At 51.7% G+C, this 14,456-nt stretch overlaps 1 protein-coding gene across 2 annotated transcripts in view; it reads right to left on the bottom strand.

Moving 5' to 3' along the window:
• Positions 1–4,043: 4,043 nt before the first annotated feature.
• Positions 4,044–14,456, bottom strand: part of plpp3 (phospholipid phosphatase 3) — a 32,586-nt gene continuing 22,173 nt past the window's right edge. For both annotated transcript variants that reach the window (XM_084676087.1, XM_084676086.1), the window contains exons 6-7: positions 10,622–10,798; positions 4,044–6,008 (exon numbers count right to left, since the gene is read on the bottom strand). In XM_084676087.1, the coding sequence (XP_084532213.1) occupies positions 5,880–6,008; positions 10,622–10,798 (306 nt within the window). In that variant the 3' untranslated portion in view covers positions 4,044–5,879. The remainder of the gene's footprint in view (positions 6,009–10,621; positions 10,799–14,456) is intronic.

The raw sequence follows: 14,456 nt of genomic DNA, 5'->3' as shown, positions 1-14,456 counted from the left end.
AGGGGTAGGGGGGGAGGGGTAGGGGTAGGGGGGGAGGGGTAGGGGGGAGGGGTAGGGGGTGGAGGGGGAGGGGTAGGGGGTGGAGGGGAAGGGGGTGGAGGGGGAGGGGTAGGGGGTGGAGGGGAAGGAGGTGGAGGGTGGAGGGGAAGGGGGTGGAGGGGGTAGGGGGTGGAGGGTGGAGGGGAAGGAGGTGGAGGGTGGAGGGGAAGGGGGTGGAGGGGGTAGGGGGTGGAGGGGTGGTGAGAGCCTGTCTTTAACTCTCCATTGTGTCCCCCCCTTCCTGTCCCCAACACGCTCAGCTTCATCCTCCAGCCTGTCTTCCCTCTCGCTTTCCAGGACTAGAATGTGCCCTGTTTTCCTAAAGGAAGTTCTGTTTAGAGCCCTACCCAGTTATTTCTCATCCTCCTTTCCCCTCCTCCTGCAGTCTGCTACCCTGTTGACCTCCTCCTCCCTACCCTGGTCCTCTCTCTACCCCCCTCCTCTCTACTTCCTCCTCCCTACCCTGGTCCTCTCTCTGCCCCCCTCCTCTCTACTTCCTCCTCCCTACCCTGGTCCTTTCTCTACCCCCCTCCTCTCTACCTCCTCCTCCCTCCCCTGGACCCCTGTCTACCTCCCCCTGCTCCCCTGCTCCCCTCTCCCCGCTGGGCTGCGCTGCAGAGCAGAGAGCCTCTGAGCTCCAGGTCTCCAGGTAGCTCCTCTGGAGGTCTGGCCCTCACAGCAGCCCACTTCTAGTGCGATCCCTCTGCACACACACACACACACACACACACACACACACACACACACACACACACACACACACACACACACACACACACACACACACACACACTGTACCTCTAAAGTAGTTACAGTAGCACTCTTGTGCTTGGGTGCTTTTTATATCATGAGTTCCAGCAGAGCACTTCAGCTGGGTCTCTCCTCTCCTGCTACACGCCTGCTACTGCAATACCACTACTGCTACACGCCTGCTACTGCAATACTACTACTGCTACACGCCTGCTACTGCAATACTACTACTGCTACACGCCTGCTACTGCAATACTACTACTGCTACACGCCTGCTACTGCAATACTACTACTGCTACACGCCTGCTACTGCAATACTACTACTGCTACACGCCTGCTACTGCAATACTACTACTGCTACACGCCTGCTACTGCAATACTACTACTGCTACACGCCTGCTACTGCAATACTACTACTGCTACACGCCTGCTACTGCAATACTACTACTGCTACACGCCTACTACTGCAATACTACTACTGCTACACGCCTACTACTGCAATACTACTACTGCTACACGCCTGCTACTGCAATACTACTACTGCTACACGCCTGCTACTGCAATACTACTACTGCTACACGCCTGCTACTGCAATACTACTACTGCTACACGCCTGCTACTGCAATACTACTACTGCTACACGCCTGCTACTGCAATACTACTACTGCTACACGCCTACTACTGCAATACTACTACTGCTACATGCCTGCTACTGCAATACTACTACTGCTACACGCCTACTGTCACAATATTACTAAAAGAGTAATACAATACCACTGCAAAACGACTGCAGTATTACTACAGTATTGCTACACCATCACAATACTACAATATTACTATTACTACTACAATACCATGCTACTACTGCATGCATCTCGCTCACTCACTCACCCATTCAGGGAGTGAGTCAGTCAGTCAGTCAGTCAGGTTAGCAAGTGGACACATATGCTATCAATCTGTGTCAGGTTCTCCTCACAGATACAGGCATGTTTATCCAGACCAATTACACTGGAATCTCCAACTGTTGGAACTCCTCACCTTTTCCCCACGCTCAGAGTTTCCAGAAACCAACCATACTATCCTACTTCTGAGTTGTTATTCATCTACCGTTTGACTGCATGTCAAAATGCTGTTTGGTTCGGCTTTCACGTATACACTTGACTGTTCAGTTGAATCTTTCAGTCTAGTCCCCTTTAAAGATTTCATGCGGAGGCCCGTATGTGGTTGTAGATGTAGAATTCAGGGCCCTACTGTACCAAGAGGACACGGGGCTGTGTGTTGAATGGGAGTGTGTGTGTGTGTGTGTGTGTGTGTGTGTGTAACTATCCAAATCTCTGGTTTGCAATTGACCAAGATGTGCCAGGACCACTCTGCCAAACAAGACCACAGTGTGACCACCTCTCCTCCCTCTTCATCTCACTCGCTCTCTCTCTCTCTCTCTCTCTCTCTCTCTCTCTCTCTCTCTCTCTCTCTCTCTCTCTCTCTCTCTCTCTCTCTCTCTCTCTCTCTCTCTCTCTCTGTCTCTCTGTCTCTCTCTACCTCTCTCTACCTCTCTCTCTCTCTCTTTTCTTTGCTCGGTCAGTCAAGAAGGGTGGTCACAGTCCTGCCCGGACTGCCTGGAGAGCAATCAGGAATCCATCCGTCAGTTCTACTGCCGACCTGGTCACACATTTCTTTTAAAATTGACATGAATTTAATATAATCTGAATCTAACGTAGAGTATTAAAATAAAATCATATTTTGATCTGTTATCATTATATTGTGTGTGTCTGTGCGCCCCTGTGTGTACATGGTATATTCCTAGTTTATGGTGCAAGTTAGCATGATGGAATAAGCTGGCTATAAGGAAAAACTCTACGAGAGTTGCTGTCACGCAGTCTTTGTTCCCTGCCACTGAAAACAGGTTTTACGGAGTTTCCATCAGAATCAACAAACCATGAAACTAGCCTTCCTGCTCTTTCTTTACCACACACACTCACAATCCACACACACACACACACAATCCACACACACTCACAAAAACACGATGCTAGCTCCTCCAGTCTCGTTGGCGTCTGAGGGAGTGTGAAATCAGCCACGATCTCGTGCCCAGTTCTGCTCCGTGGTGTGGAAGTCACACCCAGATGACTTCAGAACCAGGGTGACCCGCCACTTCCAGCCTCTCCACACAGCCAACCCAACCACATGGTGATCCTGAACCTCAGCCAGGACCAGACACCTTTGCCTGGCAGTAATCTTGCCATCCTTGAGAGTTACCAAACTGCTTTTCATTGGGGGGGTTTTATAATGACGTTAAAAATCGATTGTATGTAATACACTCGCATGTATTCCTTCAGCAGAAATACAGATCATTTATCATCAACTGAAGAGCGAGAGCAGATTACTAACAGTTCATAAACTCTAAGCTGATCTGGAGGCGCGGTTGAATGCTTGACAGAAGTACTGTACAATGTTTGCTTGCATCAGGGGCCTCTGAAAAGAATCATTACGACCGAAACTTTCCGTCAGAAAAGAAGCGGTTGTTTATGATTGAAACACAGCTGAGATTTGACAGAGAAGAAATTCAAAAAGTCCACTGTACACCAATCAACATGAGCTTTTTATTTGAAAGCACATGTATTAGAGCTAAGTACATTTAGCAGGAGGAAAAAACAAACATTGCTAATATTTCTTTTGTACAAAAATGAGACATACAAAAATACTAATAGTGAATTTCAATACATTTGTGGGTGTATTTATTGAAATGCGTATTAAAAACGTACTATCACAAATCTACAATATTTTTTTGTGAACTAAATACAAAATTCAGTCAATCAATGCTTTTTAAGCAGCACTTTGTAAATAACACAGGTCTGTATTCATAGTGGATATATTTAGACATGTTCAGAAACAGTATCTTACAGAGTTAATTTTAGTGATCTATACATTATTTATATATTTATAAAAGGAGGGTAAAACGGCTGAAGTGATAGGACGGACTACATGAGAGGAAGAATGTGCAACATGGTGGAGAGTGTATTTGTGAGTTTTAGGAGTCTAAGCAGGCTGTAGATCAAACGTCACGTGCTAACTGTACAACTCTTAGTGATTACACTGGACAGGGTCCGAAGACGAGCTTTAGAGATGCCTCATCGTAGCAGAGAAGAAATTCGATCCACAGTTTTTTTTTATTTTATTTTTTTAACATTCACCTGACGGGGTAACCTCCCTCCTCCTCCCCTCCCCCCCTCCCCTCCCCCCTCCCCTCCCCCCCCCCCTGGCATCTCTGACACATGGCGGCTCACACTCTTGGCTCTGTTGACGTGGCGCGTGTGTGTCCGAGGTGGTCTTCCTAGACACACACTACCCAGGGGGTCTGGACAAGACACAGCACACACACACACACACACACACACACACACTGGGCATGCATGCGAACGCACGCAGACAGACAAACACAACACACACACACACACAGACGAGTGATTGGATGGGCGGAAGCCCCTCCCTGCCAGCAGAAGGGGCCCAAAGCATCCCATAATAATGTGCCAGCTTAGTTGTCAATCAGCACGCTTTCCATGGTGAGAGATCACACCCTTTAACCTGGAACCCCCACCCCCCCCAACCCCCCACCCCAATCTGGGCAGCCAATCAACCAGCCCCAACATCAGGAAGTAGCATGGCGCAGCCACGCCCCTTTCGCAGGTGATGAGAGGCTGAGAGATCGCTACCCCCTTGCTCCTGCTAAAGACACTAGTATTCAACCCCCCCTACTTCTACACCCATAGAAATGCAACATCCCGGGTTAGGCCAGGCTGACAGGGCGGGGGGAGGAGGACTGATGAGCTGGACCAGAGATGCTAGAGACAGAGACCAGGTCAAAGACCAGGAGACCAGGTAGAGGGCCAGGAGACCAGGTAGAGACCCAGGAGACCAGGGAAAGACCCAGGAGACCAGGCCAAAGACCAGGAGACCAGGCCAATGACCAGGAGACCAGGCCAAAGACTAGGAGACCAGGCCAAAGACCAGGAGACCAGGCCAAAGACCAGGAGACCAGGCCAAAGACCAGGAGACCAGGCCAAAGACTAGGAGACCAGGCCAAAGACCAGGAGACCAGGCCAAAGACCAGGAGACCAGGCCAAAGACCAGGAGACCAGGCCAAAGACCAGGAGACCAGGCCAAAGACCAGGAGACCAGGCCAAAGACCAGGAGACCAGGCCAAAGACCAGGAGACCAGGCCAAAGACTAGGAGTTTGTCGTGTGTCAGGGTCCTCTCTCTCTCTCGCTGTCTGCCTGCCAGCCTGCATATCCCTTCATTAACCTGTCTCACACTCTCTCTCTCTCTCTCTTTCTGTCTCTCTGTCTCTCTCTCAGACTGCAGCATCAACAGCCTCTCCTCCCCCCGCGCCGGCCAGATGGCGAGTGGTGACAATGGACAAACTTAAAAATAGTGCTATAAGTTATTCTTTATCTATACTGTTAATATATCTATGCTGCTAGTATAGTTGCAGAAATGTCGTTCCCGTAGCTAAGGAAGTTGTTGTCCTACGTGGGTCAAGGCCTCAGAGAGGAGGAAGGGGGGCGGCAGCAGTTTCTATGACGACCCTTCTGCATTCCCTCCATCCTTAAACGGGGGCTTTATCTTTCATTCATTCACTCAGTCACTTCTTCATTTTTTTTTTGTAATATTTTTTTTTCTTCACTTTTTCCCTTTCTGTGGTTACAAAGCGTTTGTTCCAGAAGAGATGGCGTCTCTCCCTCCCTTTCTGCTCTGCCGGTCTGATCCTCTTTCACTCCCCTCCATTTATCTTTATCTCCCAATTCTCTCTCTTGATGCTCAAAATGGGCTCAAATATGAATAGCAGTTAACATAGTAGTAATCATGACTGGATAGTGAGAGTGGACACCCAGACGACACCTTGTTCCCTAGATAGCGTACTAGGCTGGGTCTAAGTGTACTAGGCGGGGGGGAGGGGGGCTCAGTGTACTTGGTAGGGAACAAGGTGTCGTGTGAGGCGCAGAGACAGTCTCTCGTCGCTACATTCTACTGTCCGATGGGAAGGCGAGCAGCGCTGTGATTGGCTCCTCGGTCGGGGGGAGGGGGCGTGGCCTCACACCATGTTGTGGTGGTTGTTTCGTTCGATGATGTCGGAGGCGGGTAGCAGCTCCTTCTTGACGGGGGAGGGAGGGGGCGTGGCCTGTTTGACCCGGGGCTTGAACAGGTCTGACACGTAGAACACCTGGGGGGAGAGAGAAAGGGAGAGAGAGAGAAAGGGAGAGAGAGAGAAAGGAAGAGAGAGAGAGAGAAAGGGAGAGAGAGAGAGAGAGAGAAAGGGAGAGAGAGGTGCGTTAGTGGGACAAGGTGACGTAAGGACTCACAACGTAATATGGAGGGAGGAAATGGGTTTATGTCTCATGCACACACGCACACACTGTACTGAATCACCATCATTAACCTAAATGTCATCACGATCCGGCTCATTTCCCGTCTCTGTGCCGTCGTGCTGTGAGGTCACCCGGGCGTGGGAGGCAGAGCAAGAGAGATACGACATGCCAACCCCTTCCTGCCTGAGCTCCTTATGACATCATCGCTCAGACAGGAAACAGGGCAGTGGTCAGCAGGAAGTGGACGCATAGAAACTGCCCTTAGAAACGGTGTGTGTCACCACTTTCAGCTCCAGACCCAGGGCTGGCCAAGAGTGAGAGAGAAAGAGAAAGAGAGAGAGAGAGAGAGAGAGGCTCCCTTCCCAGAATCCTCTCCTGTCGCTGACATCCCTGTAAAGCCTCACCAGTAGACCAAGAACACACTGATAGCATCCTCCAACTGTCAGATTCATTTAAAAATGATCGTCTCCTCCTTTCTGTGATGAAGGAAGGGTGAGGGGGGGGGGGCAGATTAGGGTGTGCAGACTGACTCCCCCACATGACCTCGAATGACCTTTACTGATGACTTTTGACTGTGTGACAAGATCAACCAGAGACTGTCAGAGAACTGCTGCATGTCGTAGCACAGGCAGTCCCTTCACAGGCTTCAACAGGCTCTTTGTGTGTGTGTGTGTGTGTGTGGGAAGAGAAGGAGAAGTAGAGAGATAATTGAGTACATTTAGGAGACAGGATCTTGTGTCTGGGTGGAACTGAGTGTAGTATATCAGAGTGGGACATTATTGACCACACGAGAGTCATATCACGTTGAATCGTACCTCTGACCACTGGGACTCGGTCCAATTTCCCCAGACAGGATGCCTTCCAAACTAATCTGACAAAAGGGCCTGCTCATCCCATCATAGTGGGCCTTGTTACAATGTCGCCCACCTTTGACCTCTCACCCCTGACCCAGCTGTGGCGGAGGCCTTATCACAGCTCCACGCTTCCTGTGCGCTCACTCGAGAGACACAGCACACACACACACACACACACACCCTGCCTCCAGGCCTATTGTGTTTGGAAACGCACACTCAGCAGTGGGAGAGAGGAGAGAGAGAGAGGGAGGGGGGGGGGGTTCCTTAATGTTATTCTACTGGCACAACTCCAGCGGAACCTTTAATGGAAGAAGAACACTCTCAAGGGCAGTTAAGGGGATGTGTGTGTGGCCTTGTCTACCATAACAGTAAGTACACACACCCTAACCCACAATCTGATGCTACCAGGAGCTGAGTCACAGAGGATATGTCACTGTGACAGAGCAGGATGTGAGCGCGTCTAAAAACAACAAGGGACTGAAAGGAGTCCCTGCTGTTTCAGAGACTACTTCACTGCTGTTTCAGAGACTACTTCACTGCTGTTTCAGAGACTACTTCACTGGTGTTTCAGAGACTACTTCACTGGTGTTTCAGAGACTACTTCACTGGTGTTTCAGAGACTACTTCACTGGTGTTTCAGATACTACTTCACGGGTGTTTCAGAGACTACTTCACTGGTGTTTCAGAGACTACATTACTGGTGTTTCAGAGACTACTTCACTGGTGTTTCAGAGACTACATTACTGGTGTTTCAGATACTACATTACTGGTGTTTCAGAGACCTTGCCTTTAACCCGGCTGCTGTAGTCAAACCAACACTTTCCTTGGGTTCCAAGAATACATTACACTCTATGGACGCACTCGGACATTTCTGTCTTTCCATAAACAGGTATGTAAATGTCAGATCTCATGCCAACTGGCATGCTAGCCAGACATTTGACTGTGGCAGCCCTGATATACACAGACACTTCCAGCTTCTGCATGTACAACTGGATCTGACTGACAGACAGACAGACAGACAGACAGACAGACAGACAGACAGACAGACAGACAGACAGACAGACTAATATAGTCTGATTAGTCGAGTATGTCTGATAACAGCAGGCTTCCTGCCCTTATAGGAGTTCACTGGCCAGACACCAGTCCAATATTTGAGACCCTCAACCGGTGTGTGTGTGTGTGTGTGTGTGTAAGCGGGAGATATCAAGAGGCATGAGGACTGAAAGTCTCCTTGGTCCCAAGGAAAAACTCTTTGACCCTGACAATGACACACACACACACACACGGCTAACTGTATTTGTGAGCAGCTGCATCCTGGTTGAGCCTGACCGTCGCCCTTTGCCAAGTCACATGATGACACGTAGGTCACATTGTGCCGAGGGGTCACCGGAAGCGGTAGGTATGAGAGACCTCACGTTTCCTGCCAGGTCTCTCTCTCTTTCTGTCTCTCTCAGCACTGCAGGCGGATCCAGGGGCAGGGGTATTGTCTCTCCACCAAGCTCAGCCTGGTCTCTCTTTCTTAGGGGGGGCCGGGGGGGGAGGGGGGGGTCAGAAACCGCATCAGTCTGGTCTGTCATCAGCTGAAGAAACCAGGATCCATTTACCACCCTGCACGCACGGACCGCAAATCCCAGCATGCACTGGGACCTCTCAACTGCTCTGTGAGGTCATCACCTATTACTGCTATTGGAACCATATAGAATAACAACTTCAAAAGAGGTCCCTGTAACTTTAAAGGAGGCGATGTGTGTGTGTGTGTTACACAGTCTTAAAGGTCTTAGCGTGTGCTTGGCGTGCAGCAGGGTATCCCTTGGCGACGGTAACTCGGTGACACGGACTCTGACGTGATAGTTTCCCCACATTTACAGCCACGGGTCCGCCAGCTCTCTGTCATCTAGGGCTTTAGCTCTGTAGGCTAACGTGGTCTTCGGTTCTACAGAAGGCTGTCGGTTAGACGTTTTGGCTACATGAGCTGTCCTGTCCTGTCTCCCTCCGTCTCCTCGCCTGCTCCCAGGGAGTCAGGAACAGCCAGGCGTAAACGCTCCCAGATGGCCTGCTGTTGCTCCGGGCGGGGGAAAGCAGGAGGGGAGCTCAGGGTCATAAAACAAGCGCTCTGCAGGGATTTGAATGTGTGAGCTTGTTTGGGTGAGGGTCTGTGTGTGTGTGTGTGTATGTGGGTGTGTGTGTCTTGGTCTTTGGAGGGATAGCAGAGCTCTCAATGACCCATACCTTCTGTCTGAGCCAAGCCACAGACAACACCCCTCCCTCTCTCTCTCTCTCTCTCTCTCTCTCTCTCTCTCTCTCTCTCTCTCTCTCTCTCTCTCTCTCTCTCTCTCTCTTCTCTCTCTCTCTCTCTCTCTCTCTCTCTCTCTCTCTCTCTCTCTCTCTCTCTCTCTCTCTCTCTCTCTCTCTCTCTCTCTCTCTCTCTCTCTCTCTTTCTCCCTCCCTCCCTCTCCTCACGCCAGAACAGCCCATTCCGAGGTCAAACTCATCAGCTTGCCATGTTTCTGAGAACTGTTTTCCTAGTCAGTGTTGATGCTGTTAGAAGGCACAGCCCAGCCCTCCTATCCATGGATCAAGAGTCGATATGCTTAGTTTGGATCCATCAGTGCTGTAATGGAAGCTCTGTGTGTGTGTCTGTGTGTCTCTCTCTGTGTGTGTGTGTGTCTCTCTGTGTGTGAGTGTTTGCTGTGCCAGTCATTGCCAAGGCGCCAACTACAGGACCTCTCTCTGAGCACTCTCACTTTTATGAATCTAACCATTTCCACGTTTGAGTTTTGGCTCCTGTATAAGGGAAAGGTGTGTGTGTGTGTGTGTGTCCGTCTCTAGCTGGGCCCCACTGTGCTGATAGAACCAGAGCAGCCAAATAAAATCACAATAATGAACAGGCTGATTCCTGTTTCAAAGGCTGATCCTTTCTCTCCCTCTCTATCTCTCTCTTCCTCCTTTCCCCTTCTCTCCTTCCCTCTCTCTCCCTCTCTCTCTCTCTTTTTCCTTCCCTCTCTCTCTCTCTCTCTTTTTTTCCTCACCAATTTTCCTTGGCACCGTCCTGTGTAACAATGATGATTACGAAAATCAGCTGGCAACAGCCGCAGCGATGTGTCACAAGTAGTGTGCTGCAGTGATTCACTAACACACACCTTCCCCCCCGACACATACCCACACACCCCTCCACACACACACCCCTCCACACACACATACCCACACACCCCTCCACACACACACCCCTCCACACACACTTGGAAGACTGCGGCCTGGCTCCAGGCAATGTGTTATTCATTAAAGAGAATCAGCCTCTCCACACTTCACTGCCTGCTCTGTTTCAAATAAAGAGAGAGAGAGAGAGAGAGAGAGAAGAGAGAGAGAGAGTGAGAGACAGAGGGGGGATAGATGGGCCATGTTCTGTGGGCTCTCATAGTAGTGTTATTTACATACTACAAATGGTCTGTCTCCTCGCCACACATGAAACGTCCATCCATCCATCGACACGCACGCTGGGTCCTAAACACTGACACGTTCTCTGAGATCATCCCCGACTTCATAACTTGCCACAACTCTGTGTGTGTGTGTGTGTGTGTGTGTGTGTGTGTGGGGGGGGGGGGGGGTCTACTCACTATGCAGTAGGCCACCAGGGCCCCTTGTACGAAGCCCGCCAGTACGTCGGTGGGGTGGTGCTTGTGGTCGGAGACCCTTGATAGGCCGGTGTAGAACGCCATCATCATCAGGGTGAACTGAAGAAGGGGGCGGAGCAAGCGGGCCCCACGCCATGTAAACCTGGACTGGAGATAGAACTGGAGAGAGAGAGAGAGAGAGAGAGAGAGAGAGAGAGAGAGAGAGAGAGAGAGAGAGAGAGAGAGAGAGAGAGAGAGAGAGAGAGGGAGAGAGAGAGACAGAGAGAGAGAGAGGAAGAGAGAGGGAGGGAGAGAGAGTCACTTACAGTACACAACAGTGTTACTGGTTCTGGAACAGTCTATAAGGTCCACAGTCTATATGATTACAGAGGACTGGGACTCTGCAGGAAATGAGGCCGGCTTCTTTTCGCCCTGCTTCCCATGAACGCCTGACCTCATAGTGCCACACCTGTGTGTGTGTGTGTGTGTGTATGTACAGTACATTCAGTAATGTTATGTTGTTTCTTTAACCCCACACCTGTTCTGTGTGTGTGTGTGTTATTCCAGTCTGAGAGGCCAGATCAGACAGAGCCGCCAGCCAGACCCACAGCGCAACACACACGCTCTCTGCGGGCAGGCCGGAGAGAGAAGAGGACATGGCTGATTCCAGTGGTTCCACCATCCAGCTGTACAAACAGCATGACCACTATGAGAGGCTGGAGTACACACACACACACACACACACGCTAGTGAAACATGCTTGTAGGTCCACTTTCATCCACCGTCCAGGGTGAACTCTCTCCCCTCCATTTGAATGAGGGGCAGACAGGCGGATGTGCCCCCCAGACTCGGCCTTCGTGCTGGGCCATGTTCTAACCGCTGCAGGCCCAAGGCCCTGGAGCGCACGTCCAAGCACTGCCTCTGACACGCGTACTGGAAACACACACAGAGACACGCTAGCTCTGGCCGGCTGGCACATACGTAAGGCGCACACACACACACACACACTGACACACACACACACACTGACACACGCACACACACACAGTAAGAAGTGCCACAGGGAGGTCAGTCAAGGACCACTCAGACATCCTGTCTCTCCACCGCTCAGACCCTGTGCTTCCGGCCTCTCACACCCAGGACCAGAGACTCTGGGTGGGGCAGCCGTGGCTGAGGGCCCCCCCTGACCCTGACTTCCAGCCCATCTCTCACAGCCGCCCTCCCCTAACAATACCTTCCAGACCAGCCTCCCCGTGAGTAAGGTGAGGACAGGCCTGCGTCTCCCTTCCTGAACAACACACATTGTTTTCTTTGAGGAAGGAGGAAGGGATCCCTCCCATTGGCTCAACCTCTGTGTGTGTGTGTGTGTGTGTCTGTGTGTGTGTGATGAGGTCAAACCCCACGGCAGACTGGTTTAGTCTCGGGTCCCGTCACCGTGGAAACAACATCCTAGTTTTCGCTCTGCTCGATGGCCTCAGACATCAAAGCGGCGGTTGCCGTGGGCGATAAGAGGAGTGGTGGAACGGCAGCAGACGCTCCTGGGTCAGGGTTCAGTCTAAACACGGCCGAGCAAGGCTTCTGCTCCTCACTCTCTCTTATCTGACTGAGTTGGGTTTAACCCAAACAAGGCTTCCTGCAGTCTGACACTGTGTCTGTGTCTGTCTGTTTGTGTCTGTGTGTGTCTGTGTGTGTGTATCTGTCTCTCTGTGTGTGTGTGTGTCTGTGCTGTCTCCTCTCCTTACTTAGTGGAAGGCCTCCCCAACACTTTTCACCACCAAACACTCCTGTGGTTTCCCCATACGTGTCCAGAGTTAAACAACAACAGAGAACAACTGAAGCAGCTCTTCCCACGGCGAGCTGAGAGCGGAGAGCCGCAAACTCTGGCGGTTTCTGGAGGATTCCATCCCAATCTTCTGTCTCTCTTTCGATTTCCCTTCTTCACATACTCTCTTTCAACTCCAGGGAGAGTGACAAAATGAGAAAACCACAAGAGAGGCAGAAGAAAGAAAGAAAATATATTTTACAAGTGACCCCCCTTTTACTGCCTCCCCTCACCTCCCCCTGCCTCCCTCCTGCCTCCTCTACACCCGGAGACATTGAGAACATAGCTGTGGTGCAGACCATCGGCATCACCAACACTCTGTGGACTTAAGAGACACCGCTCTCTCCGACACAGAGACTGATCTGAGAGACACCCATGGGAGGGCTTTGTCTCTCTCTCTCTCTCTCTCTCTCTCTCTCTCTCTCTGTCTCTCTCTCTGTCTCTCTGTCTCTTTCTCTGTCTGTCTCTATGTCTCTCTCTCTGTCTGTCTGTCTATATGTCTCTCTCTGTCTCTATGTTTCTCTCTCCCTGTGGAGTTGTGTCTGGCTCTGTTGTGTGGCCCCAGAGAAGCAGCCATGTTGTTAAGTCTGCCCCTCGCCCACATCAGTCGTGTCTCCAACACCCCGGCGCGCTGGGCAGGAAGTGAACCAGCGCGGCGATCAGAGGGTACCGCCCACCAGCTGGTGGTTGGGCTTAGTCACCAAGCAGAACACTGGCTTCAGACCTCGTGAGAAACAAGTAACCAAAACAGGGGGATGAGGAGGGAGGGGGGGGGGTGAGGGGTCTGAATTGAGATCAAAGTTGGACAGAGAGGGAGAGGAGGAGAACCTGTGGAGAGAGAGATGCTGAAAGCTAACAAGCCTCGTCTGAAACTGGGACAAGCTCCTGCTTGGATTAGAGCCGTGCTGTTGGTCGGGTTTTATGTTTCCAAAACACAACCAGCGTTCTGTCAAACCACCCCCTCTCCCCATGCTGGCTCTGGTCCTCTCTCTCTCTCTCTCTCTTTCTCTGTCTCTCTCTCTTTCTCTGTCTCTCTCTCTCCTGGTCCAACCAGAGCCCAACGAGAGGCCAGAGAGAGGCTGGGAAATACCCACTCTACTGCCTCACTGACTCATTGCTAGCTACACACCACAGCCTCTGCCCCAGCCTCAACCCCTGCCCGAGCCCAACGGTTCTCCATGACCCCTGACCCCAGTCAACACATGAAGAGATTCGCTGAGCAATAAGCATGTAATTGGCACAGGACAAAGAGGGGAGTGTGTTTGTGTTGCGGGCGGGGGCGGGGGCAGAGAGGATAATTAGTGTGTGTTTGAAGCGAGGAAGTCTTCAGGGGCTCTGAGCCCGACCAGTAACCCACACCAGGCACACAGAGGCAGGGAGGGAGGGAGGGAGGGAGGGAGGGAGGGAGGCAGGCAGGGAGGGAGGCAGGGAGGGAGGGAGGCAGGCAGGGAGGGAGGGAGGGAGGGAGGGAGGGAGGGAGGGAGGGAGGGAGGGAGGGAGGGAGGGAGGGAGGGAGGGAGGGAGGGAGGGAGGGAGGGAGGGAGGGAGGGAGGGAGGGAGGGAGGGAGGGAGGGAGGCAGGGAGGGAGGGAGGGAGGGAGGGAGGGAGGGAGGCAGGGAGACAGGGAGGGAGGGAGGGAGGCAGGGAGGCAGGGAGGCAGGGAGGCAGGCAGGGAGGGAGGGAGGGAGGGAGGGAGGGATGAGAGTGGGAGAGCCACGGAAGTGAGCACAGCTGCTTAAAAGAAAACAGGTGGTGCGCGTCCATCCATTCCTCCGAGGAGAAGAGCAGACAATGAGAGTTTTCATCATCACGACCGCAAGCAGGGAAGCAGACAGGCCGGGAGGGAGGTGGTGGTGGTGGTGGTGGGAGAGGTGGAAGGGAGGGAGAGGAGATGACAACGCTTTGCTTCTTCAAGTTGTGGATCATCCAGGTTTAATAAGGAGCCACCTGGTTCCTCATGATGCATCCAGTCATGTGCAGTTCACTGTTTCTGCCAGCCACACAGTGTGTGTGTGT

Source organism: Hypomesus nipponensis, chromosome 16 (genome assembly GCF_054491055.1).
Source record: "Hypomesus nipponensis isolate SF chromosome 16, ASM5449105v1, whole genome shotgun sequence".
Classification (NCBI taxonomy): Eukaryota; Metazoa; Chordata; class Actinopteri; order Osmeriformes; family Osmeridae; genus Hypomesus; species Hypomesus nipponensis.
Note: the sequence above shows the minus strand (reverse complement) of the source record. Positions and strands in the feature narration are given on the sequence as shown.